The 25,373-nt window shown below is 57.2% G+C and overlaps 1 protein-coding gene across 12 annotated transcripts in view; it reads right to left on the bottom strand.

The window, feature by feature from the left end:
- The window catches only part of DLG3 (discs large MAGUK scaffold protein 3), an 82,984-nt gene that overhangs the window by 15,152 nt on the left and 42,459 nt on the right, over positions 1-25,373 (bottom strand). For 10 of the 12 annotated variants that reach the window (XM_054839894.1, XM_054839893.1, XM_054839892.1 and 7 more), the window contains 10 exons: positions 21,068-21,118; positions 16,708-16,832; positions 16,050-16,219; positions 15,541-15,677; positions 15,062-15,206; positions 14,769-14,928; positions 9,950-10,106; positions 9,361-9,463; positions 3,761-3,875; positions 61-237 (listed from right to left, as the gene is read on the bottom strand). In XM_054839894.1, coding sequence (XP_054695869.1) covers positions 61-237; positions 3,761-3,875; positions 9,361-9,463; positions 9,950-10,106; positions 14,769-14,928; positions 15,062-15,206; positions 15,541-15,677; positions 16,050-16,219; positions 16,708-16,832; positions 21,068-21,118 — 1,340 coding nt within the window. Of the gene's footprint in view, positions 1-60; positions 238-3,760; positions 3,876-9,360; positions 9,464-9,949; positions 10,107-14,768; positions 14,929-15,061; positions 15,207-15,540; positions 15,678-16,049; positions 16,220-16,707; positions 16,833-16,942; positions 17,134-21,067; positions 21,119-25,373 lie in introns of those variants that run through there. The other 2 variants (XM_054839895.1, XM_054839897.1) reach the window with 2 other exon arrangements.

The raw sequence follows: 25,373 nt of genomic DNA, 5'->3' as shown, positions 1-25,373 counted from the left end.
CAGAGGCTGGGGAGCTCCAGGAGGCACCACACATGAGAGCTCCTGCTGACAGACACTCACCTTTTCTTGCTGGGGATGACCCCGATCTGCTCGCTCTCGCCGTGGGGCGTGACAAGCCTGGCTTGCCACCACTCATCATCAGAGGCATTGATGACGTGCAGGATGTCCCCGTAGGAGAAGCTGAGCCCTTGGCTGGGCAAGCAACTGTCCCGGGTCCGGTCATAGTCAAAGAGGGCTCTGCGGAGGAGCAGAGAGAAGAGCAATGCCTTTCCTAAGCGTGGCCAGGCAGAGAGGGCAGCAGCACTGCTGACCTCCTGGGGCACTGCCACCTTCACACCTTGAAGGATTTAAACCCAAACTTTGGGGAAGCCTCCTGCCAAGGCAAGCGGTGCCGTGCAGCCACCAGCACACCCCTCCCACTGGCGGGCTCAACACAAGCCCCAAAGCGCACAATACAGGAATAACAGTGCTGGACCAAACCAACTTGCTCTTGACCTTAGCTGCGAGAGGCACGTGAACCACAGATGCATTGAAGGCAGATGTGGTTAGTGAGCAGGCAAAGCTCATGTGGCCTCAAGAAAGCAGCAGCATGCAGGAGGGCAGTGGGGAGCTGGGGTGCAGCGCTGCTCCCCACCATCCCTCCCGAGTGGCCGCAGGGCCAAGGATAGGGATGAAGAACACCAGGCTCCACTGCTGGTGGGCGGTTGCACAGGCAGAGACCCTGGGGCACTTTAAGCACACGCTTTATTTATGTACAGGAGTACATTAGTCTAGAACCTGTGAATTAGCAACACATCTGAGTGTATATATATCTGCTTCCACAGCTGATCCTTTTCAGACTCCTAAATACTTCCCCTGAGAACAGTTTATTTAGTTTAAAATTATCTTCAACATTAAACGAACCAGCTACAGAAAAGATTTTTTTTTTAAACTAGAGGAGCACCAACACCCTTCCTGCTCACACTTTATTGCACACAGCACTGCAGCCTGTACCCACAAGCTGCTCTCCCACAAGCTGCTCTCAGTGGCTTCACGTGCAAGTCATTCTACTAATTTCAGATCTCAAACCATGCCACCACTTTGCAACAAACCAAACCAAGGGAACAGTCACTAAAAGCACCACTGCCAGCAGCACAACCTCTGTATTCACTCCTGGGACATTGGCCCCGTTGACACTGAACCCAACACAAGCCCTGGCACTACAAACACTGGCTGGCTGCTGGTTTAACTCTAGCACTAACAAGCCTTCCTCAACCAGGAGAGACACTCTCTGCTCTGTTCATTTCCCCTTTCCACTGCAGAGACTCCTAAGGTGGTCTGAAATCACACAGTGGCAAAGTCCCCGTGGAGCAGCAGAGCTGGGAGGGCACTTCTTCAGCCAGATCCCTGCTCCCTGCCAGGGGAGTGTCAGGTCATGAAACCTTTTGGGTCACTTTGGACTGGGTCAAAGCAGGTGGTCTCAAATGGGGAGGAGGAGAATGAGGGGCTGCCCTGTGGCTTGGGGAGGGCTCTTTGGGATGAGACCCGATGCAGCCCTATGCATCCAGCCACCAGGTTGCTCTCCCTTTCCTAGCTTGCTCAGGCCTGGGGCAGCTCTCGTACTCAGTCTCTCTGCACCCAAGCGTGGCCCCCGGCATGCCAAAGCCAGCAGCAAACCAGCACGGTGTGCTTTGGCTGGTTGCAAACAACCCTCACAGGCAGCTCCTGGCCAAAAGATAAGGCTGCACGTGGCCGACGGGCCCCTGCGAGGCCAGTAGTGCCGGAAGCAAAGCAGGAGCCAAGGCCCTGGGGAACTGGTCAGGCCGGTTCCCAAACCGAGGCAGGCTGCAGGGCATCCTGCCCACACCCTGCCCTGCAGAGTGGTGCAGGCCGCAGCTCCCTGCCTCCTACTGCAGCAGCCATGGGCATCCCAGGGCAGGCACAGCAAGATTTGTGCAGGGGCCAGACACCTGTGAAGCAGAGGCACAAGGCACACAGCATGAGCAGCCAGGAGAGCAGATGGTTTGGCTGGAGGGCAGGGAGCAGTGCCAGGGACTCGGCACGGCCTCCTCCTGGTGCCCAGGCACAACGCCTGCCTGACCCCCATCCCCGCCCCAGTGCCTGTGGACTTTGCCCTGCAGCAGCACAGGCAGGCAGGCAGCAGGTGAACCTGCCTTGCCCCTGCTGCACAGCTGAAGCTCCAAAACACACGGTGAGCACCAGCACCGCCAAATTGGTTCCAGCAGGCACTTGAGTGCCTGGCTCTGGCCCTGTTGACAGCACGTGAGGTGCAACACAGCTTCACGGGGCTGACTCAAGCAGTTGGGTAGCAAGTTCTGTAATTGATGTCCTGTCTGCAGTGCAGCAGCTCAGCTGGTTTCAGGTAAACTGTACTCGAAACTACCCCGCCCAGAAGGGCTGGGGCAGCCCAGGTGCCTGGTGGCTCTTGCAAGCACGTTTGCAGGGTGCACAGCTGCCAGAGCCAGGGAGGGTCGGGAAGGGCCATGCTGAGGGAAAGCTCTCCCCTGGGATCACCCTCTCAGCAAGGCACTGCCCAGCTCCCACCTGAAGCCACCTGGGTGTATGTGAGGGGACACAGTGCTGCGGCGGCCACCAAAACCACATGGAAGGATGCGTCAAGAGATGCGAGATGCTACAAGCGGCCTGGAGGCAGTGGGGAGCTCTCTGCCTTGCAGGCATGCCCTGATACGTGCAGCACCTATCCATTCAGGGAACAGGAGATTCACAGGCTCAACTATAGCTGGACCCAGCCTAAATCCTGGTCCACCCACAACAGTATCTATGGGACAGCAGGGGAGCAAGGGCAGGACTAGCAAGATGATGTTTACTCAGCATGCCACCTAGCTCATTTCACACCTCTAGCACGGGGCCCCAAGATGCTAAATCAAGCAAGAACCCAGAGCTGCAGCTCCCCCCTCCTGCAAGGCAGGGTTTGCACTGGGTCCAGCAACAGCCTGAAGCCCCTCTGCGCAGAGCAGTCATTCAGTGGGAGATGCAAACCGCAGCTGATGCAGCCTCAGCCTTTGTCATCCTTCCCATGGGGAAGGAGAAACAACCCCTGCTCCTGCCAGCCTCCACCTGCAACAGACTGTGCAGGGCAAGGATTTACACGATTATTTTAATTACCAAGTTTAAATTACTCATTAGCTGTCATCCCACTCGCACGGTGGTGGGCAGGAGGCAGGCAGCGAGCAGAGGCTGCCCTGGTGGTGCAGGACTTGCAGCAGTTAGAGCTGCATGGCTGCTTAACCCCTGTGTGCCCTGTGCCTGGCTCTGGAACAAAAATGCATTGAGGGCTCAGAGTAATAATCCTCCTAAGAGCTCATCTCCCCTCCAGCCAGATCCTGCTGCAGGAATGGCGAGATGGAGAAGCTTGTTAGCAGGGAGTGGTTCAAGGAGAGTGCCCTGAATGCTGCCCCGAGTGCTGCTGGATGCCTGGCATTTCCCTGATTCCCAGCGGGCCAGCCCAGGGCTGGCACCAGCACTTTCCAAAGCAGAGCAGCCCTTGGAAGACGCACTGGAGTGCGGAGCAGTCAGCCCTAGCGAACCAGTGCAAAAGCACCACTCTCCCTGCTGGACCCTCCGGACTTCATGATGCATCTATCACACTCATTTCCCTGGCCTCCAAAACACCTGTTCACAGAGGTGCTGAATGGCCCAAGGTGTACCGTCCCACCCTGCATCCCATACTGTGGAGATATACCCATCCTACCCACCTCTGGCTGCCTGTAGGAAGGGGGCAGAAGAGACTGAGCCTTACCGGACATAGAGAGATCTCTTCTCACTTGTACGGAGCGAGCCGGAGCCAGAGCTCATGCTGCTGTTCATCATCTGCTCTCTCAGGTCGTGGATCTTTGACTCGAAGCGGCTGTACTCTGCAGGGAGATAGGTGTCAGTGCAGGCAGGAGCTGCCCCTGAGCCACCCCCCTGCACTGAGCAAGGTGCAATTGGTAAGCACTGAGAGAGGCAATGACTGCCTGTCTGTGGGGCATCTTGCCCATGAGCTCGTCCATGCCAGCACATGAGAGAGGACAAAGCTGAAGAGGCTACAGTACCCTGTCGGAGTCCAGGCACAGTACCTGGAGCAGGCAGGACACTGGCTGCTCCCATACCCACCCCAAACCCCTGTACATGGAGCTCCTGAGCTGCAGCTCAGCAAAGGAACAACTGGGCTCAGCAAGCCACTGACCTACAGAGCAGTTCAAAATGTGCACAGAACAAGAGCCCCTCCAGGAGACCGTCACCCACTGGCTGGAGCAGCAAGGCATGACTGCATCATCAGAGGGTCCCCACCCACCGCTCCCCTGCAGGCATGGGGAGGTAAAGCATGGCTGTCCCTGCCCATGGAAGGGGAGCAAGGAGGAGGAATTCACCTTTCTTTCCTACATCCTGGCAGCAGAGACCTGCAGGAGGAGCCAGGGGACCCTCCAGAAGCCAGTGGCACCTCCCTGCTGGGCAGCTGGACAGGAGCAACCACCACCCCAGCACCTGCTGCCACGCCAGCCCAACCTTCAGCCGGGTGTAAAGGTTGAGCCGGCAAGCAGAGGGTGGAGGCACCAGCCCTGCTTACCCAGGGTGGTGAGCAACTGCAGCACCAGGGAAGCTGCCAGCACTGTCACAACCCACCCCAGCAGTTATCACCTGGTACCCTTGATTTTGTCCCCTGGGCACACCCTGCAGTTACATCCCCGCATCGCGGTGAGAGGGGACCAGTCTCATCTCTGCTGTAAGTCTTGCCTAGAAAGCCTTCTCCACAACCCAGCAATTCAGATGTGGTTTGGGGTGGGTTTTTTTGTGAAATGGAGCACAGCAGCTGAGCAGCAGAGGTAAGCGCTCACTGCAGAGCAGAGCCTCAGCAGTGAAGGGGATTGTGCCGGCTGATGCCTGGCCTACAGAGCTGCATGGCACAGAGGTGGTGGGAACACCACACTGCTAAGAAACGCACCGTGGGCTGTGTTGACAGCCAGCCCCTCACAGTGAAGGGGAGAGGTGACTGTCAGTGCAGACACACATGGGGCTGGGATTATGCAGCTGCAGCATTTCCTGACTCTCCAGTCCTTCATTCTGCAGCCAGACCCGCCTGGGCATCCCCCTTCTGCACTCAGCTGCCAAAGATGCATTTTTACTTAAAGACTGAAGGAAAAGGTGATACACACAAAAACTGCCAAGCAGCACACAGAAACTCCACATGAAGCCCCTTTCCCTGCTGCGAGACATCAAGAAGTGCCACACAGCAGGCAGGGTCAGCTGCTTAGTGCAGAGGTCACCAGACCCCCGCCAACCCCAGCTGCCCCACACCAAGGGACACCCACTGCCCCTGCCTGCCTTCATGCTACCAGAGGGAAACAGAAGCAGCCAAGCATGGGCAAAGCTTATTTTACAAGAAAACTGAATTCTGACACCAAAGCAGCACTTTTGCACTCGACAACCTGCACCAAGGTTTTATGGAGCTCCCAGCAGAGGGAGGTGAACTTCATCCCGCTCCACACCTCTTTCCCCACACCAGGGTGGATCACAGCATCTGTGGCACAGCCCATTCTGCCCCTGGATGTCCATGGGCTCTTACATCCCAGAGGAGCATCTGTCTGAAGTGGGTACAGCTGCTTCGTAAACCCTCTCTGGTACAGAAGGGCTATTTCCCCTGGAAAGCTACTGAGCTGGGTCCTACAACCCCCATCCCCAGCCAAGTCCCAAAGTCCCAAGTCATCCCAAACCCCGTCAGTGTCACAGACTCTCTGCACACCCTGCACTGAGAGGGCTGCTGCTCCCCACCATGTGGGCTCACACATCTGCTGTGACACCCTTCTCCACAAGAGGCCCAGCATGGAGGACACACCACCTCAGATCAGGCAGGTGGCAAAGGCCAAAAGCAGGTTTAGCCACCACTGGCATCAGGGCAGGGATGTCGGGAGGGCAACCTTTGGGTGCCACCGCCCTGCCAGCAACCACATCCCCTGCACGCGACCCGAGGGCAGAGCTCTCAAAACCCCCCACCTCATCCGGGGCACTCCATGGAAATGGACTTTCCAAATTTTGCTGGAGAGGCCACACTGCTTGGAGGGGCTGGGAAAAGCCTGATGGCACAAGAAGCACAAACCAGGCTGGATGCAGCAAACTTATGAAGGACACAGGGGCTGCGCTGGCTTTATCCCCTGGAGTGCAAATGCAATCCCATCCCAGAAAGTCTCCCAAGGAGCCACCAACCCATGCTTGCTCTGACTGTGGGAGGGCACAGGGCACAGTAGCAGCCAGCCCCAAAAGTAAACTTGCCACCTTCCTCTCAGCACAGGGGAGACAAGGCTACCCTGGGTGCGAGCACAGGATGCTCCCAGCTGCCACCAGCCCCCCCTTATCTGCATGCTGGAGCAGCCTCTGAGACAATTACCAGCACATAACCCCCAGCAAGCAACGCTCCTGCCCTGCCCCATGGCCACCTTGCCTCCATATCCTGGAAGGAGATCTCTTGTGCAGCCAAAACTTGCCCAGGAAACTTCGCCACAGCACAGCAGGGAGTTGAGCCATGGCTAATCCCCACCTCCCTGGCATTCCCACAGGACCCAGGTGCTGGAAATGTTCAGGACATGCTTATCAAGGCTGAAAAAACACACAACAGGTGACCTGGTGCCTCTTGCTGCAAGTGCCACTGCAGTGCTGCTATTCCCTCTCAGCAACTCGATAAAAACACTGCTCCACCCTCCCGTCGCTTTTTCCTTCCCAAGGTGTGGGTGCCCCTGGAGCTGGGCCTGATCCTGCACCATGGGGTGAACTCAGCACCAGGAACGGGATACGGCCCTGCACGCCCGAGCACGTGCAGGTCACAGACCATTAAGATCAGACAGGGATCACCTGCCTGCACCAAGGATCCCCAGCACCAGCACACGGTCATGTGGTGTGTATACCCTGTGGAGCCAAAAAGATGGCAGGTCTGCAGTTGATTTCTGGGCACCAGGAGACAGTGCAAGGAAAGAAGACACTGGTAGAGAGGGGAAAGCATTGGTTACTTTGGAAAGCAACTCCCTGAGCATACATAAAGCCTCATGTGCATGCCCTGCTCTCTCTGGCATGCAAACCTGCCTGCCCAGGGCCAGGCCATCAGCAGAGCCCAGGGATGCTCAGTGATAGGCTCCAACCCAGCCACCTGCAAAAACTATCCCCCAGTCCGTCATTCCCCTCCAGCCTGGCATTTTAACACCCTAACCCACACCCCTTGCAGATGCAGGGTTAAAGTACAGACACCTCCCGGCACAGGGCACATGTGCCACAGGCCCAGGCAAGCAGAAGGGAGCACAGCAATGGGGAAAGCTTGAAGGCTTTTAAAAGTCACCATGCAGCCTTGGCACTTCCCTTTGAACGGCCAGCTCAGAGAACTGCTGTCACACAAGTTTTTGTATTTTCAGGTGAGGAATATCAAGGCTTTGTTGTGTGAGGCATGAAGAAGGGGAATTGCCAAACCCAGACGCTGGTGATAGCAGCAGGCAAAGGTCAAGGGGAGAAGTGCTCAAAGGGAAGGGACCTCATAAACAGCTCAGAGGCACCATCATAGGGAGCAGCCACCTCCTCCTCGACGGAGTGCAGTAGTGGTCAGAGGCACTGCGCCAGGTGCAGGTGCTCAGAAGAAAGGCAGGACAGCAGCTCCTCTTTCTGTCCTTCCCTGGTTTTGTCTTCTTTCAATTCCCAGTGCCAGGCAGTGCCCCACAGGGAAGGCACGTCATCCCCCCAAGACCTGTGCAAGCAGCCTCTCTGCTCCCTTGGAGCTCCTGTGAGGTCAGATGCAGAGCACGTGTGCACTCATCCAGCACCCTATGGGCAAGCCCTACCCATGCTCACATATGAGAGAAAGGTGCCATCCTCCACTTCTGCTACCAGGGAGGAACTTCTCAAAGCCCCTTTCCACCAGCATCTCCTCCTTTGGGCATCCTACGATCCAGCTTTCCTGCTCTTTCCACAGCCATGATGCACACAGAAAAGGTAAACAGTTGGGAGCACACATTCCCTTGAGGACACCCAGCCCCACCTGTACCCGGGGTTCATGCCAGGGAGATCTTTCTCCTGGGCTCCCAGGCCTTCAAGCCTCTGGAGCACTGAGGTCAACTCCCAAGATACAACACTCTGTGTTTCACAGCAGCAATGCTGCCTCCCAGGACATCTGTAGCTTGTGTGCCAGATGCTGCTGCCCACATGTGCCAGGAGCTATCACGGAAAGCCACCGGCTACAAAGCACTGAAATTTTGGCCTTGCCCTAAAGGGGTTTCAAAACATTTTGTCCTGTCTGACATTTAGGAACCACTTGTGGTTGGTGTCTTTGCCAAATCTCAAGTGGCAAAGGGAGCCAGAAATATAAGAACATTAAGTGCTTCCTGGAAAGAAAGAAAGAAAAAAAAAGCCAAAACAAACAAACCCCACAGCACACCCCTGAGTGGATCTAACTGCTCTGTGCCCCAATGGTCTCTGCCATGGGATAGAGGAGGAACGGTGGGGACAGGGACCTGCAGGGCACTGCCCAGCAATGCCACCAAGGCACAAGGTGAAGGGCAGGTGAGGGCCAGCATGCTAGCCTCAGCAGAGAGGACCAGAGCTGCTGGGAGAGAAAACCAGCGAGGCCCAGGAGACACCTTCATCAGGGGACATGAATTGCTGCATCCTGGCATGGTGCTGCTTGGGACACGGTAACAGCACAGCAGCAACCCCAGGACCAGCTCCCAGCCCCTGGCCCGCCGGTCGCAGAGGTGTGTCGCTGGAGCCCACCGCACCTGGGGGGGGGGGGGCGACCATGTCCTGGGGCGACCGCCGCACTCGCGATCCCCTCCGGAGCCTCCCCTCAGCCCCAGGACCCCAAGCAAGGCCCACGGGACTCCACGGACCGATTCCACGGACCGATGCCTCGAGGCGACGCCTCCGGCAGACAGACACCTCCACCCCCCACCCCCACCGGAGATGACCCACCTCCCGGCGAGGCACACCGCCAGCCCAGGCCCCGAGGGGACGACCTGGCCTGGCCTGGCCTGGCCTGGCCCGGCCCGGTCCGGTCCGGTCCGGCCCGTGCCGCCGCGCCAGCCACGAGGTCGGGGGGGGGGTGTGTGTGTGTGCAGGCGAGGTCGACGGAGCCGCGCTCACCTGCAGGCCAGTGAGGGGCTGCAGCTCAACTGCAGCCCCAGAGCCGCCCGGCCCGCACACAAAGCCGCGCAGGCACCGTCGGCGGGACGCCACCACCCCGCCCCCCCGCCTCGCCGCCCAATAGGCGCCCGCCCCTCCCCCCGGGCCCCGCCCCGTCCCAATCGGCGCCTCGCCGGCCGCCCCCAGCCCCGGCCTCCAGATCCGCGCGCCAGGCGACGCCCCGCCCCCGGTTCCCCGTGGCGGTACCTTCGGGTCGGTACTGCGCGATGATGGTCACCGTCTGCCCCGCTCGCTTCAGCGCCGCCGCCGCCTGCTCGTGAGTGGCGTTGCGGAGGTTCACGCCGTTCACCTGTCGAGATAGAGCGGCTCCGCTGGACCGCACCGACCGAGGCTCGCACCGACCGGGCCTGCCCTGCGCCCCGGCCCTCGGCACCGCTGCCCCCGCCCCTGTACCGGTACATGCGGTACCCACACTCTCTGCCTCGTCACCCAGCCCCTGTGTCCCCGGTACCACACCTGGGGCGGAGTACCAGCACCCCAAGTACCGGCATCTCTAGTACTGGCATCCCCGGTAACCGCCCCCGGCCAGCCCTGGCATCGAGGGTGCCCTCTGCCGGCAGGCGGGCAAGGACCCGGCCAGCCCCTGCTCCGATCCAGGGCAGATCCTGGGCAGGCTGCTGCTCCGATTCTACGCACCCAGGGACCACATCCACACTGGCAGTGGGGATGGACCTTGCTGAACAGTGTCCCGGGTGGCAGGGGACAGGTGTGCTGTGGGTGCCCGGCCGGGGCTCTGAGAGGCTGTGGAGGGCAGCGGGCAGCCCTGCCAACTCACTGAGAGGATGCGGTCTCCCCTCCGCAGCTCCCCGCTGAGGTCAGCAGGGCCTCCAGCCAGGATGAAGGACACAAAGATCCCCTCACCATCTTCCCCTCCAACGATGTTGAAGCCTAGGCCAGTGGAGCCTTTGTGCAGGATGATTTTCCGGGGCTCCCTGGAAGGATAGACACGGGACAGCGAGACATCAGGATGAAGAGCAATGAAGCTGGTGACAGGGTTGGCCGTGCCTGGGCTTCCCAGCACACTGGTGGGTCTGGAGTCACCCCAAGTATGACCTGGCATGACTCAGCCCTCGGCACTGAGGAGACTGATGAACCGGGAGAGGTGCAGGCAGTTGCATGAGTGGCAAGAGACAGAGCATGGACAGAGACAGAGCATCCTGCTGTGAAATCATGCACAGAAACATTGGACTGTGAGGTGGCATTGGATGCCACAAGCCTGGGCATTGAGGATGCTGCGGCCATGCCAGGAAAGGGGGATCAAGCCTCTCTGCACCCGTGCAGCACGGCAAGCATGCCTGCAACCCCACACACCCCCACACCACAGGCCATGCGCAGCTCAACAGAAGTCCTAAATTTTTCAATGATGACTTAATTCTTTCACAGCTCAAACAACAGGCAGGCAAAGGCAGAAAGACTGCCTGGCATCGCAAAAATTCTGCATCAATTTTAGTCTGGGAAAAAAACCTCAAGTCTGATGGGAACAACGGCAGCTCCCAGCTCAAGCACTGGATTAAAATAAGAAAGAATAAATGATGCCAGACAATTAGCACAGGCTGGTGGTGACTGTCAGCCAACACGACACTGGGGACCATCTGGGGACCATCAGCATATCCGCTGCAGTGACCAGCTGAGTCCCAGGTGTTTCAGTGGGTATGGGTAAGGACTGAGGACCTGCCAGTGAGCTCATCAGGCTGATCAATGCTGCACCTGCTGGGGAGCACAGGGAGATCTCCAGGACATGGTAGGAGACATGCTGGAGCCGCAGACAGGGTACTGCCCAAGGGCACCCACGGTGGACCCTAAAATGCTGGCAGACTTGTGCTAAGGGGACCCTCGGACACCGGGGGGGCTGGCCCTGCTGGCCCCCCCGGCTGTTGCTGGCAGCCAGGGAAGGAGCAGGGCTCAGGTGGCACGAGCAGAGTGGGGACCCAGAGGAATAAAGTTTGGCTGAGCAGATAGCACAAAGCCCTGCAGCCTGGCAGCATGCTCCCAGGCTTCTCTTGCAAGAAAACATCTTTTTCAGCCCCCTGGGCCAGGCTGGAGCATCACTGCCATCACCTGGGCAGCTGGGGTAAGGCTTTGGTACTTTCACGGATGCAGGCAGCAGGATTTACGTCCGGGGACACATGCCAGTGCCTCAGGAAGTCTCCCACCATCCTTCGCCATGTGGGAGTCCTGATGGACTGAATGTCACTTAGCTCCAGGCAACCACCTTATAATGAGCAATAGGAGCAAGAGATGGACAGACAGAAGTGCAGGATGCCTTGCAAGAAGGTCTTGGTGGGCTCTTGCCCAGCCCAGACCCCAGGCTCAGCACAGCCCAATCCTCCTGGCTCTCCCAGCCACTCCTCTCCCTGTCCCTGCACCTCCCACCAGGCACAGCAGCATCCCGGTCCCCTACCTCTTGTCACACTTGCTCCTGTGGCCTCGCCGCTGCCTGGAAGGGGACAGGGATGGCTGTCCCCTATAGGACATGGACGATGAGACACTGATGGTGAACATTGTGGTGTGGCACACTCTGCTGGCAGTGCTGGCCAGGAGGCATAAGGGGCAGGAATGTTCTGAATGCTCCGTGGTGGTCCCGTGCTGTCTCTTCCTCTTGCCAGCTGCAGGTCGGCGTCTTCCCCAGTCCACACACAGGGTTTTTTATGGTAGCACTGAAAGGATGAAACCTTTGCTCTGCTAGACCCTACAGACTTAACTCCTTCCTGCCCCATGCAGGCATGGACAGCACAGCCCAGCTGGAGGGAGCACTCAAGTGAGGGCAAATTCGCAGCCCAACTCCCTGTGCCTGCAGCTCCACACACCATGCATCACCACAACCCCTTGCCTTCAAACGCAGAGGTGCAGCAGAGTCGTAACTCCAGCTACACATTTCTGATGGGGCAGAGGCTGAATCTACCTTGTGACCTCCAGAAAATACCTGCTTTATCCTTATGGCCTTTGGATGCATTTGAGCTCTGAGCTAAGCGGGGCTCAGGATTCAGCTGGACTGTAGCACAGGACTGCGATGCACTGGGACCAGGATAAGACTGGGGGAACACCATGGAAATGCCATTGGCGTCAAAAGAGGCTCAAACCCAAGTCTTCAGGATGCCACCAGCGTTTAGCTCAGGGGTGGTTGTGAGGGAGCAGGGAGGGCTGCAGGCATCAGCCCCTCTGCAGCAAAGCTATGCCTGGGGCTAGAGCTCTCCCAGGGGAAGAAATAGGTCAGATTTCTGGGTCAGAAAACCCTGTCTCCAACCAGCTGATGAACTTGCTCTGCCCCTTGGGTTTTGCTGCTGCCTGTGCAGAGTGCAGGAACCACCACCCCAACTTGGCCTGGGGGGAAGCATCCCCAGCACCCATGAAGACCAGACAGTTTGGTGGAAGGTAGAGAGACACTACAGGAACCAAGAAGAGGAAATGAAGCCCAGACAGGTACATCTCAGGTCTCAGTCATGACGCACACTCTCTGCTTCCATCCTCATCCTGGGAGGCAGGACATGGATCCTGCAGGCAGATCCCACACTGGATGTTGCAGCATTAACACTGGGACGTTGGCACAGAGGAACTGTGTGGATCCTGTGGGGCTGTGCCATGTCTGGGTTGTAGTGGTGGAGCTCATTGGAAAACTGATGCTCTGGTCCCCTGGCCCTGGGTGCTGCAGGACATGAGGGTCACTGGAGCCACGTCCACATCTGCATCAGCACTTGTGCCTGCAGGAGGGAAAGAGACTGATACTGGATCCAGGCCAAGACTTCTGCTTCTCCTGGGGAATGGCTGGTAGGAGCCTCCTGGGAGACAGCTGCTTTTTCAGGGGAGTTGCTGCCCTTTCCCACACCAGTAAGATGCATTTGGACCACGCTGGTCCCACTGCAGTCTTGGTGATGCATGAGCCAACAGATCTGTGGCGATGAAGCTGTCCTGGGGGGGTCGGTGATGCACATGAGGTTTTCAGCGCTGCCCTGGGATGGTTGAGGAAGGTGCTGAGCCCACTGCGGGCTGCAAATCTGGTGGGGAGCAGGGGCCTGTGGCTGGGGACGCTGGCCAAGTGGTGCCGGTGTGTCTGAGTGGGGCCCTCCACAAGGCAGCACCATCCTCTAGTGGCCACTGGCATGTACTGCACCAGGGCCACTGCCGAGCCACTGCTGAGACATCGCCATGTCGTTGCCACTGGGCTGTGTCCAGCCCGGGCTGGGCTGCTCTCTCCACTCTCTGGTCCGCAAATAAGGATGTTGGCACGTGTAGGAAGGGACACTCTGGTGACACCAGGGTCCCTGGTGAGAGACAGATGGTGCATTTTCCAAGCACTGGGAGTAAGTCCCTTTTGTGGTGGAATGTAATGGCAGAAAGCACTGCTCCTGTGTATGGCATCATCCCCCAGTGCCCTGACAGCACAGGAGTTTCTATGCCTGACAAGGATGCAGCACTAGGAACAGGCTGTAGAACTGGCATCGTTGCTGCTGAGACCAGGTGGGAGAGATGAGGCGTGGGCGGAGGCCAGTGCTGCACAGGTCATGGTGCACAGAGGCACCTGGCTGCAGCCGAGCACCAAGAAGTGAGTAATCCCTGTGACAAAGGTGAGTGCAGCCACTCTCTGGGAGGACAGTGGACCTGATGCCAGATGGCAAGTCAGGGTCTCCTGCTCCAGCATCCGTCAGTGCCCTGCAGAACGGGACAATCCCAGCCAAGGCTACGGCATCTTCCACTGCAAATGCAACTCCGAAACCAGCCTGCGACCTTGCTCCTAATGGCAGAGCCAGCCCTAAGCCTAACCCAAGTGTCAGTCCTAAGAATACAGCCTGAGCCCTGCAGCCCTGGTGCTAGGGATACCAAACCCAGAGCAGGCTCAGCACTGGCCCCGAGGCTGTTGCAAGCAGAGGGAAAGCTTGAGCCCGGGCAAGCAGAGCAGAACCAGCCAGGTCTCGCTCCTGTCCTTTGGAGATGTTTTACACTGTATTTAGGCTCAGAGCAATGTCTCCTTTGTGATCCTCTTTATTTCCTTTATTACGCTTCTGCAGCGTAAATGATGCTAGTGAGGAAAAGGGGGCTGTGCCAGGGCTGTGCAGGAGGCTGTCAAACCCAGGGCTGGCAGCCGGTGAAATGGCACCCGGGTGCAGGTGGTTTGGGATGCTGGGCTCGGGGAGCGCAGGAGGAGGAGCCCTACTTGTACCCAGAGTTGTGCCCCCTCTGGCCTCTCACCCTCAGCACAGCTCCACTCGGGAACAGCCGCCTTGCAGCCTGGGAGCCTGTGGCACTGCTGGCACCAGATGGCACGGTAAGGGCAGGGAACACCACCTTATGTTCCAGGTATTGTAAAGCAAGTAAGCGAATGAAGCTGAAATGCAGATGTGTAAGGCTCATGGAGGAGCAGGAGGGGAAATGGAGAAGGGGGGATGCAGCAAGCCAGGGAACGACACAGCAGGGCTGGTCTCAAGGGAGAGTGAACACAGAGCTCACTGTGGGGGCCCCAAGCTTTGCACCATGCACCTACAAGTGGGCTTTCGGGCAAGGTTATGCACCGGCAGCAGGGATGAGGTCAAGCAGCCAGGGAGAGAAAGAGAGAGATGGAGAGGGAGCAGGGATTAGGGATGCTCATGCCTGGTACTCACCTGGTGAAGTCCTCATCCCCAATCATATGCCGAGGGATGGGCGAATACCTGGATGGAGTCACCTGGGGAGGGACAGGGTAGGCAGGCTTGCTCTCAACGCTGCCCAAGTAGCCCAGACTGGAGTTATGGCTTATGTGGTTGTCAGCCAAGGCTGGGAAGGCTGCGGGGGAGGAAAAGGGCATCAGGAGTAGAAATCCATCCGCAACGTGGACATGGAGACCAGTCCAGCATTGCCCGCCACCCCAGCATGCTCTGCCCCCCCCAGCCCTGCAGTGGCTCACAGCGGTACGTACTGCTGGCATAGTCGGGGGGCGCATACATGTCATTGAGGTGGATGTTGCCGGGCTTGGCCACTTTCAGGTACACCATGTCAGACGTGTTCTTCAGGGCAGCCACCGCCTCCTCGTGCCGCACATCCTGCAGGTTTGTGTTATTCACCTGCCAGAGGGAAGGGGCTGGGTGACACAGATGCAGGCAGGAGGGCAGGCAGGAGGGCAGGGGCCAATGCAGTCCTGCAAGAGTGGAGTGGTTTCCCACAGGGTAGGTGCTGCAGTAGCTCTGGAGACAGGGTCCCATCTCCATGGGTTTGGCCCTCCTGCCTGCAGCTGGTACTGCACCTGTCCCCCCCCCCCAAAGCACCATTCCAGCGGGGACCCCAAGGGAGTGGCACAGGGCTGCCAGTGGGAGGGGTGCTGGGGTTCAGGATCGGCACTGTGGCACGGTGGAGACTGCCCGGCTTCACCTCATGGCTGGCTGTGGGCATAGGGCTTACCGCGAGCAGCCGGTCCCCAATCTGCAGGCGCCCATCCTTCTGGGCAGCGCCTCCCTCGATGATCTTGGTGATGTAGATGCTGTTGTCCCCAGGGATGTGCTGGTTCCCAATGCCCCCTGCAATGCTGAACCCCAGGCCTGAGGGGGAGTGAGAAGGCAGGTGAGGGGTGAGGGACAGACAGACGGAGCCCTGGGCTAGCACCATGGTCCTGTCTGCCTCGCTGGGCTCCCCAGCCTGCCCCAAATCTGGCAGCAATGGGCCACTCTGCTGCTGTGTGGGGACAGCCCAGCCACTGCACGCTGTGGGGCTGCCCCACGCCCCATGCCCCATAGCATCCCACACTACTGGGCCACATCGTGGCATCCTGCACCGTGGCAGTGCCACCTCACATTCCACATTCCCTATGATGCTGCCTTCCACCTCGTGGCATCCCACACCAAGGGGTGACCCCACACCATCTTGTGGGGCAGCAGGGCACCCTGGTCCTGTGAGCAGAATGAGGGGTTCACCTTTGGGGCCCTTCATCAGGTTGACCTCCATGATGGTCTCTGGTGGGGGCTGCCGGCGGCGCACCACGAGCCGCACCACAGGGCCCGCTTCCTTCAGGGCCTCCACGGCTTTGCTGTGCACCACCTCAGAGACGTCCACATCGTTCACCCGCAGCACGCAGTCATTCACCCTGTGGGCACAGGGTGGCCGTGAGCTCCCCTGGGGAACCACCAGCCTGTGCAACCCTCCTCTAGACACCTCTGCCACCCTCCTCTGACTGCGCAGACCCTTGTGTGAAGGAGAGCTGCTCAAGCTGGCCAGATCCTGCCCTGCCAAGGTGAGAGCAGGGTCCCTCCCAAAGGGGGAAGGCAGCGGGCTTGTCCCCACAGCGCAACCCTGGTGGAGATGGGAGATGAGGGGAAAGGCTGGATCTACCCCAGGCTGCAGGGGGAAGGATGGGAGCCAGAGCCTGGTGCAGGGAGGGTAGGAGGGGTGGCTGCAGACAGGAGGCTGGTGGCAGGGGACCATGGGCATCTCTGCACTGAGGGGACTTGGCTGTGGGGAAGGGACCGGAGGGGGCAGGAACCATGGCAGAGGAGGGGGGCAGGAGCCTAGAGGGTCCCTGAAGAGATTCCAGGTGATACCCTGATGGGGCTGCTTCCCTGGCCCTGTACTCACCCCAGACGGCCGTCCATGGCTGCTGCTCCCCCAGGGATGATTTTGGTGATGAAGATGCCTGGGTCATCTGGAACGTGGGGGTTGTCGATTCCTCCCGCTATGCTGAAGCCGAGGCCAGAGTTACCCTGCGGGAAATCAAACACCGCATCTTTCTCCTGCGGGCAACTGCTTGCTGCCGGCCCTCCCGAAGTGGTTCCCCCGCAGCTGCAGCTGCCCAGGACGCAGGAGCCCTTACAGCATCTGTTGCACCCCAGGGTGCCCAGCTCAGGGGGCAGAGGGATGCGCGGCCGGAGGGGAGGCTGGTGCTCATCAGCTGAGGCACTTGATGCAGCAGCGCAGAGCACCGAACAGATGGAGGAGGAGAGTGGGAGCCACTGAGGACCTCCCTCTCCACTGTGTCTTCTCCAAAAGACTCTGAGGCAGGCAGCAAGCTGGGGAAGAGGGGGTGGTCCTTGGCGGAGAAAACCTCCCCTTGCTGGCTGCTTCCCAGGAGGAGACACCGATGTTGCAGCCAGTGTGGAGCAGTGGGGTTTGTGCCAGTCACCAGCACCCCATCCCTGCCCTCTGCACCCTGGGATGCAGCCCCAGCATGGAGCCAACCCAAGGACCAGCAGTGCTGATGCCAAAATTTGCATGATTGGGTGGAGGGGGCTGTCAGGATGGAGCAGGGTCTCCAGTTCTGCCTCCTCTTCCTTCCAGACATGCTTGGAGCATCACTTGATTTTCGTCCTGCTGAAGTCTGCCCAGGGAGAATCCAGGGGCCGTACTGTGTCCCCAGCCCCATGCTGGCAGCATCCCAGGATGAGTGGCCGTGGCCCCGCTTGCAGGATCCCCATTAGTGACACACTCACAGATGCTGCTTCCAGCTCCATGCTTGATGCAAGTGGACAATTCCTGGTTTTTCTGCTCTGCCTTGAAAATCAGATGGCTCCTTGCCTTGTTTTCTCATGCAGAAGAGCTGACACTTAGTCACATCATATCGTGCCTGCCTCTCTTGTACAGAAATGGGCTCAGGCCAAGCTCTCTCCTGGCTGCTCACGGCCCCAGTACTCAGCGTTAGGTGATGGGGAGCTCTGCCCTTCTGGGGAACCTGTGGCCAGGAAGGCCACCCTGGAGCTCAGGGTCCCTGGGATCATCTAGCACTAGCAGCTGGCTGGGGCTCATACTTTTCCCACAGCAATATGGGCTCAGCATCAGCTCTTGCAGCGACGCAGAGGTCTCCACTCTGACTTCATGCCACTCATGACACAGCACATGGCATCTCCAGGAGCCACCAATGACTTTCACTACACAACACTCTCCTGCCGGCTGGGATTTGGCCAGCACGTGACAAGGAGGCACTCAATGGTGAAAGGTCTGAGGCTGCTCTCCTTTCTCTAAGATGGATTCTGGTTACCCCGTGCCCAGCTCAGAAAAGCTGCTTACAGTCACTGGAGACCCAGCCTGGCCCCAGCAAAGCAAGCAAGACTGTGCAAAACGGTCTCCAGCCATTTGTTGCGCCTGTCTATGGAAGGGTGTGCTTCGATGCTAGCTACAAAACATGGAAATGATCCAGGAGGTGTTTATTTTTATTTTGATAAACCCTGAAATGGAGCTCAAGGGATTTCTTAGCTGGCATGGGGGTTGACATAGACACTGGGGCAATTCCTGCTGCGGTATGGTGTATGGTGGGTAAACCTAAAGCCATGTCCCTCTACAGACAGCAGTTCCTCAGTTATTGCCCCCGAAACACTGCTGCATTTGCCCTTGTCCTTACAACAAGGACAAGGATTAATAACAATGACAGACCAGCAATTTTGGGGTACACTGAGGTCATCTCTGGGAGCCAAACACCCCAGCAAGGGGACAGCCTCACCCGCAGGCACCAGGGTGATTCTCCTGCAGTAAGACGGGGCTGTTGGATCCCACTGGGGACCAGGTGAAAGGGAAGGACCTGGGTATGGTCCATGCTGGTGTTGGCTGCTAAGCACTGAAACTCCCTCATGGTTTCTCACTGCTGGAGAGGGAATCACTGCCAGGCCCTGTGAAACGGGGGCAGCAATGACTGCTGCCTCTCCATGCAACCCTGCCAATACTCCCCCTGCTCCTGCTGTGGGCTGAGGACAGAGGATGCTCTAAAGAATCCCTGAAAACAAGGCTTTTGCCTCTAAATTGGGCCTGCAGCGAGAAGTGCTGAGCCCAAAAAGGAAGCATCCCCTAGGCTGGTTTTGTCAGGCACGCCGGGGAAGCGGTGGGTGAGGCGGCAGCCCCAGATAACCTTCCATACACCCACCTCTATGATGCAGAGCCAAGGGGAGGAGGGAGATGACTAAAGGCAGAGAGGAACAGAATAATGAGTGATGCATCTTCCCCTGCAACGCCAGCCACGCAGCGAGGCCGAGCCAACCGGTGCGGCAGCAAGGAGGAGGCAAGGTGTGCCATGGAGTGCTGCAGGCAGCCTCCCGCTCTGGTCATCCTCTATCAGGAGGGCTGTGCCCGCTTCTTGGAGGAAACCTTGGGCCAGCTTTTACCACTTCCTCTCCATCCCTGCTGCTCCCTGGATACCAGGGGAAAGCTCTCTGTATTGGGTTTGTGTGGCAAGGTTTTGGTAGCAGGGGGGAGGCTACAGGGGTGGCTTCTGCGAGCAGCTGCTAGAAGCTTCCCCTGTGTCTGACTGAGCCAATGCCAGCCGGCTCCAAGATGGACCTGCCTCTGGCCAAGGCCGAGCCCATCAGCAACAGTGGTAGCGCCTCTGTGATAACATATTTAAGAAGGGAAAAAAAACAACATAGTGAGAGCTTTTGCAGCCAGAGAGAGGAGTGAGAAGATGTGAGAAACTCTGCAGACACCAAGGTCAGTGAAGAAGGAGGGGGAGGAGGTGCTCCTGGTGGTGGAGCAGAGATTCCCCTGCAGCCTGTGGTGAAGACCATGGTGAAGCAGGCTGTCCCCCTGCAGCCCATGGAGGAAGGATGAGGGGGTGTAGAGATTCCACCTGCAGCCCGTGGAGGACCCCACGCTGGAGCAGGTGGAGGCACCTGAAGGAGGCTGTGACCCCATGGGAAGCCCGTGCTGGAGCAGGCTCCTGGCAGGACCTGTGGACTTGTGGAGAGAGGAGCCCACGCCAGAGCAGGTTTGCTGGCAGGACTTGTGACCCCGGGGGGGAGCCACGCTGGAGCAGTCTGTTCCTGAAGGTCTGCACCCTGTGGGAGAGACCCACGCTGGAGAAGTTCGTGAAGAACTGTAGCCTGTGGGAAGGATTCATGTTGGAGAGGTTCATGGAGGACTGTCTCCTGTGAGAGGAACCCCACACTGGAGCAGGGGAAGAATGTGAGGACTCCTCCCCCTGAGGAGCAAGGAGCGGCAGTAACAATGTGTGATGAACTGACCACAACCCCCATTCCCTGTCTCCTTGTGCTGCTGAGGGGGAGGAGGTAGAAACCAGGAGCGAAGTTAAGCCTAGGAAGAAGGGAGGGGTGGGGGGAAGTGTGTTAAGATTTGGTTTTATTTCTCATTGCTCTACTCTGTTTTGCTTGATAATAAATTAGATGAATTTTTCTCTAAGTTCAGTCTGTTTTGCTCATGACGATAATTAGTGAATGATCTCTCCCTGTCCTTATCTCAATCCACAAGCATTTCGTTATACCTTTTCTCCCATCTAGTTAAGGAGGGGGAGTGATAGAGCAGCTCTGGTGGGCACCTGGCCTCCAGCCAGGGTCAACCCACCATGCTCTCCCTGCCCTGTGCCGTGCTGGCTTGCCCCTGGATAAACCCCATCTGTGGGAGGAGTTAATTCTTGCTACGGCCAGTGGTGCACGCCATCAGCTCTGCATTGCCAACAGACAAGAAAAGGCTTGAGCAGAAACTCCCCCTGTTGCAGTCTGGTTTACTAGAAAATTTGTCCTTGCTGCTTAGCATCCCTGGGCTGTGTACCCCAGAGCAATGGGGAGTTTGGTGGCAGGGCAGCATCATTTCCCCATGCCCAGCTGTGGGGTGCACCTGCCCACATGCCTGCACAAGCACAGCTCCCTGCACCTCCAGTTTCTGGCAAAGGCAGTGACAAAGAGCCTCCCCACCGGCTCTGCACTGGTGGGTTTGTGGGGGCGAGGGTGTGAACAAGGGAGGGAAGGGAGAAGCCCTCCTCTCTCCCTTCTGGAGGGGTCTGCAGGGTGGGGAGCAGCAAGCCCACCTCTCCCTGTGTCACAGAGGCCATGCGGGGAAGGCAAGTATGACATGCCCAAAAGCCTCTGGAGGGAGCAGGGAGCAGAGACCAACCTCTCCCCATCAGCTGGTGTGGGGATGCGGGGGGTGCCGGCTGCACCAGTGGGAGGGCAAGTGGGAAGAGGTAGCAAAGGCTGCTGGCAGGTGAGTAAAGAGTACTTACCCTTTCCAAGACGATCTCCTCATATTTGAACATCCCATCACTGCCATTTACCTGGGGAGAGGGAGACAGCACATTATGGCTCTGTGCCAGTCCTGGGGAGATTTGCTTTTCCCTCCTGATAGCTGAATATTGAGAATCCAACCTAAAAGCTGTGCCATCATCACTGTAAAAACCTTAAATGCAATTGCTTGAGCCTACCCTGGAATTAAACCATGCACTGCTTTTCTTTCTGGGCATGAGCCAAAGCCAACTGACTTTAATGCACTTCAGCACAAAGCTTTATTCTACTGGCTCATTTCTCCAGCCATGAAAAGGAACAGCACTGAAGACACAAAAAGAAATAAAGCCTTTGTTATGCAGCATGTAATTAACCTCAGGAATTCACTGCTGCAGGAAGGAAAGAAAGGGGGTTGGTCCATTTAAAGGAAAAAAAATGTTTGTACATAATAACATAATAAACACCTTTAGGAGCTTATATCTTTTAAATCTTTCAGTAGCATGACTGTGTTAATGGGAAATTCAGAATAATTTATTCTACTGAATTAGTTGGGTGCAAAGGAAACAAGGTGCGAGTGTAGGGCACAATAAGAGGGGAAAACATTGTGATGCCCTTATATAAAAGAAATGGTGTAGCCTGTCTCAATGCTGTACACCATATTGATCCCCACGCTTAAAAATCTCCCATACACAGAGCGTCAAAGCAGAGCTCTGGGAAATGTAATGGCTTGAAACAAAAGGGATGCAACTGTAGGTTCTAAAATAAGAAAGGTAAACATACAGGTCAAAACCTTCCATTTTCCCCATAAGCAACAATGCACAGGAAAATAAGGCAGCAATTTCACTCCAGGTCATCAGGATCAGGCCATAAACAGCTGCCAAGGTCTAAAATTTAGCAAGGTTTGCAAAGCAATTGGCTATTGGAACATCCAGAGCTGTTACACTCAACAGCAACAGTTTGGGAGGGGACTGGACTCAACCTCAGAATCTGAGTCACTCTGGGGAACAAAGGATGGGACGCAGGCAGATCTGCATGGCACAGCAGAGGCGGCAGGACCCAGGGCTCAGCAGGCAAACGCCTCTCCCATCATGCAGCCCTGCCTCTGTCTGGGACCCCTGGACAACATGCAGGGTTCCTCATGTGGAATTTACATCCACCATTAATTGATGGCTTGTAGATCATATGGAGCCACTTCCTGTATACCCTCTGTATCCCAAACCAGAGCTGCCATGGCTTCATTTGGACATAGGTCCCCTCATGTGGCACCAGCACAACAGTTGTGTCCTGCTTGCTCAGCTCTCTGCTATCTGCCCCTGCGGAGGCACAGCCCAGCCACCCTCCAAAACCCCACAGTGTCATGAGATGGAGGGGACAGCAATGATCATTTATGCTAAAGCCATCATCTGACACCGTGGAAGGAAATTCAGCGAGGCAGTTAAGAGGCCCTATTTATAGGTAGGAAGAAGAAATGGAAGGTTTTCTAGGTGTGAATAATCAGGTGCCCAGGTGAAAAAGCAGTTCTGCATGCCAGGATTTGGGATGGGGCTGTGACCCCTGCGACACACACCCCCTCATTCCCTGCCTGGTTCAGCCCTGCTGAGGCCAAAGCAATCCCACACCGTGTTGTGGGTACCATGCTTCAGGAAGGATGAGGTTGGGGAGAGTCTGGAGCAGAGAAACACTATGGGGGTTCCAGGGAACATGGGCTGAAAGGGTTGTCCCTCCTCGGATGTGCTCTGTGCCTGGTGCCTCTCAGCCACAGGAAGATTTCAGGGCATGGTTTAGGGTCGGAATATCCAGATGCTCCAATATTAGGATGTTCTGATCTTCCCAGCATATTGGGAAAGGCTTTGGTCAGCTCTCAAACAGGACCCCTCTGCAGAAAAGCACTGGGAGTAGTGGTGTTAACCCACAGCAGGATCCCTGACAGCCTCAGAGGGAGACAGACATGTGGCTAAGTGCCACCTCCTGCCACAACACTGCCCTGGACCGTGCTCCTGTGGGCAGGGGGGCATTTCTTTCCTCACTACAGGCTCCCCCTCTGCCATGGGTTGTTTCCCTCCTTGCTGTACTGACTAATCCCGAGTGGAGCCAGCTCACTGGCCCGTGCCGCCCTCACAGCCTCCCTCACTGCAGCCTCCAGGCTCATCTCGTCTCTGCAGTTGGTAGCCCAGTGGCGTGGGGTGCAGTGTTGCCTCTCCCTGGCTTTCCAGCAACTTGGATTCCTGGCACCCTTCGCTACTACACACATTGTCCTCTTTGCTTTGGCATTCAACGCAGTTGCCACACAGCCAGCCATATGCACACCCACGGCTGCAGAGGAACAGCACATACATACCTACAGGATGAGGATGTGCAGAAATCTTTGACAATCTGTGAGCTGCGGAGAGAGCCAGCAGCGCGTGAGTCCCACCAAGCAAGTGGCCACTGCTGGTAAGCACCTCAGGCACAGAAACACCCTGGCATGCAACCCCATCAGGCACCCTGCTACCAGGCAGGCGAGTTTGGGGCAGCCCTGCTTCCCAAATCTTGGGGCTGCCAATGCTGAGCAGTGTTTTGCATCACTCTCTGAAAGTAAGCGATGTTGGCACTCACCCGGCGTGGCGTGTGTTAGGAGCAGCCTGCTCTGGCCAGGCATGCCAGGGACAGCCAGGCCTGACCGTGAAGTTTTAGCTCTGCTTATGTTTCCAAAATCCATGCAACAGAATGCCAGTTAATTGCATAAGGAGGCCAAATGGCAAACTTAATATATACCATGTAACCAAGGGAACGAGCCAACAAAGCAACGTTCCAGAGTTGGAATATTAAACACCAGTCACTCACTGACGGCAAAACCTCCCTGCAGCACCCACTGGAGCCGCCGTGACCTGGCTCTGCTACAGGGCACTATCTTTCGCCAGTGCCCTGCACTCCTCCCCAGCTCCTGTTTGGGGCCGTCTCAGTGCTACAGGCTCAGTTAGGAGATGCTCAGCTCCGTCGCCCCTGGCCAGGGAGAGCACACCCCACCCTGCTGCCATCTCCCCATGTAACGCCTGCAGAGCTAACTGGGGTGCCAGGAGATAATTAGCTGTTCCCCATGTATCTTGATCCTAAGCATCATTTGATTTCTCATGGACAAGAGTAAGGGCATTTTTTTTCCAAGCCCTTCCCATGCAGCAAGCCCACCTGAGTGCTCAACAAGAGGCCCCCTTTGCTGGCCTTCACTTCCCTTTCGTGTTTTGAGCAGCAGGGAAATAGTTAGCTATGATGACATTTAAATCATCAACAGAAGGCTGCAGAGTTAACACTCATTTGATAAACAGAAGAGCACACACCTTCCAGAGCTACTGCAAGCTGTCTGCAGGCTCCGCCGGCCAACACTGCACCAGTGCACATGGAACATGCTTTGCAATTTGCTAGAGAGTCAGGATTTTCTTTTAAATAAAAAAAGGAGGCCAAATTTAGAAGACTAAGATGGGGTTCCTCAAATCCAACCCAACTAGCCCACCAGGCCACAAGAAGAAATAACCTGCAGGAAGGATATCACTACCCGCAACCACTTTCTGAGCAGGATCTACCCCATATCTTGTAGTTAGGATGTGGTGAGGACAGGCACTGGGACCTGGTGGTGGAGCACTATTATCAACATAATGAAGAGAGTCTGAAGGCTGGAGGGTCAGCCCTCAGAGGTCCCTGCCGGACCCAGGGGTGGAGGGCATCTGGTGATGCCTCACACCTGCCCCAGTGAGGGGAAAGGAGAGCAGCCCTGTGCCAGGGCAGCAGGTGTGATGGGCACCTCCTCGCTGGCGTGGGCACCGGCAGTGCTGGCAAAGGAGAGCTCTCCCTGCCTGCACATGGCAGGGGGCCCAGACAAAATAGGTCAAGAGCTCCCTCCCTTCACCTCCCTGCGTTCATACGTCCTGCCACAGCACCAAGACCTACTGACTCACTTCCAGCTAACCCCTGGCCTCAACCCCCTTGCGTGCGTTGCCCACGGTGTTGGCCTTGTGCACAGAGTAAATAAATGCCATATTTCTGGTCAGCCTTTTGCTGAGGTCCATGTGGATAAGCCTGCTGAGCTTGGGCAGAGGGAAGGGGTTTGAAGCCTGACAGCCCCAGCACACCAGCTGGGAGGCCTCCGCAGCCATGATGTCTGTGGGAACTGGCAGTGAGATGTCACACCGCCAGTGCTTGGGACCAAAGTGTGAGGGTGGCAGTTTAGTTTTGATTTTTTTTTTGTTTTTTTCAGGCTTAAAAACAAGTTTTGCCCTGCTCAAAGGCACCGGATCGTGGTGGACATCTCTGCTGCCCCCCCACCCCGCAATGACT

This window comes from Grus americana, chromosome 12 (genome assembly GCF_028858705.1).
Source record: "Grus americana isolate bGruAme1 chromosome 12, bGruAme1.mat, whole genome shotgun sequence".
In the NCBI taxonomy this organism is placed as follows: domain Eukaryota; kingdom Metazoa; phylum Chordata; class Aves; order Gruiformes; family Gruidae; genus Grus; species Grus americana.
This window is presented reverse-complemented; position numbering and strand designations above follow the sequence as displayed.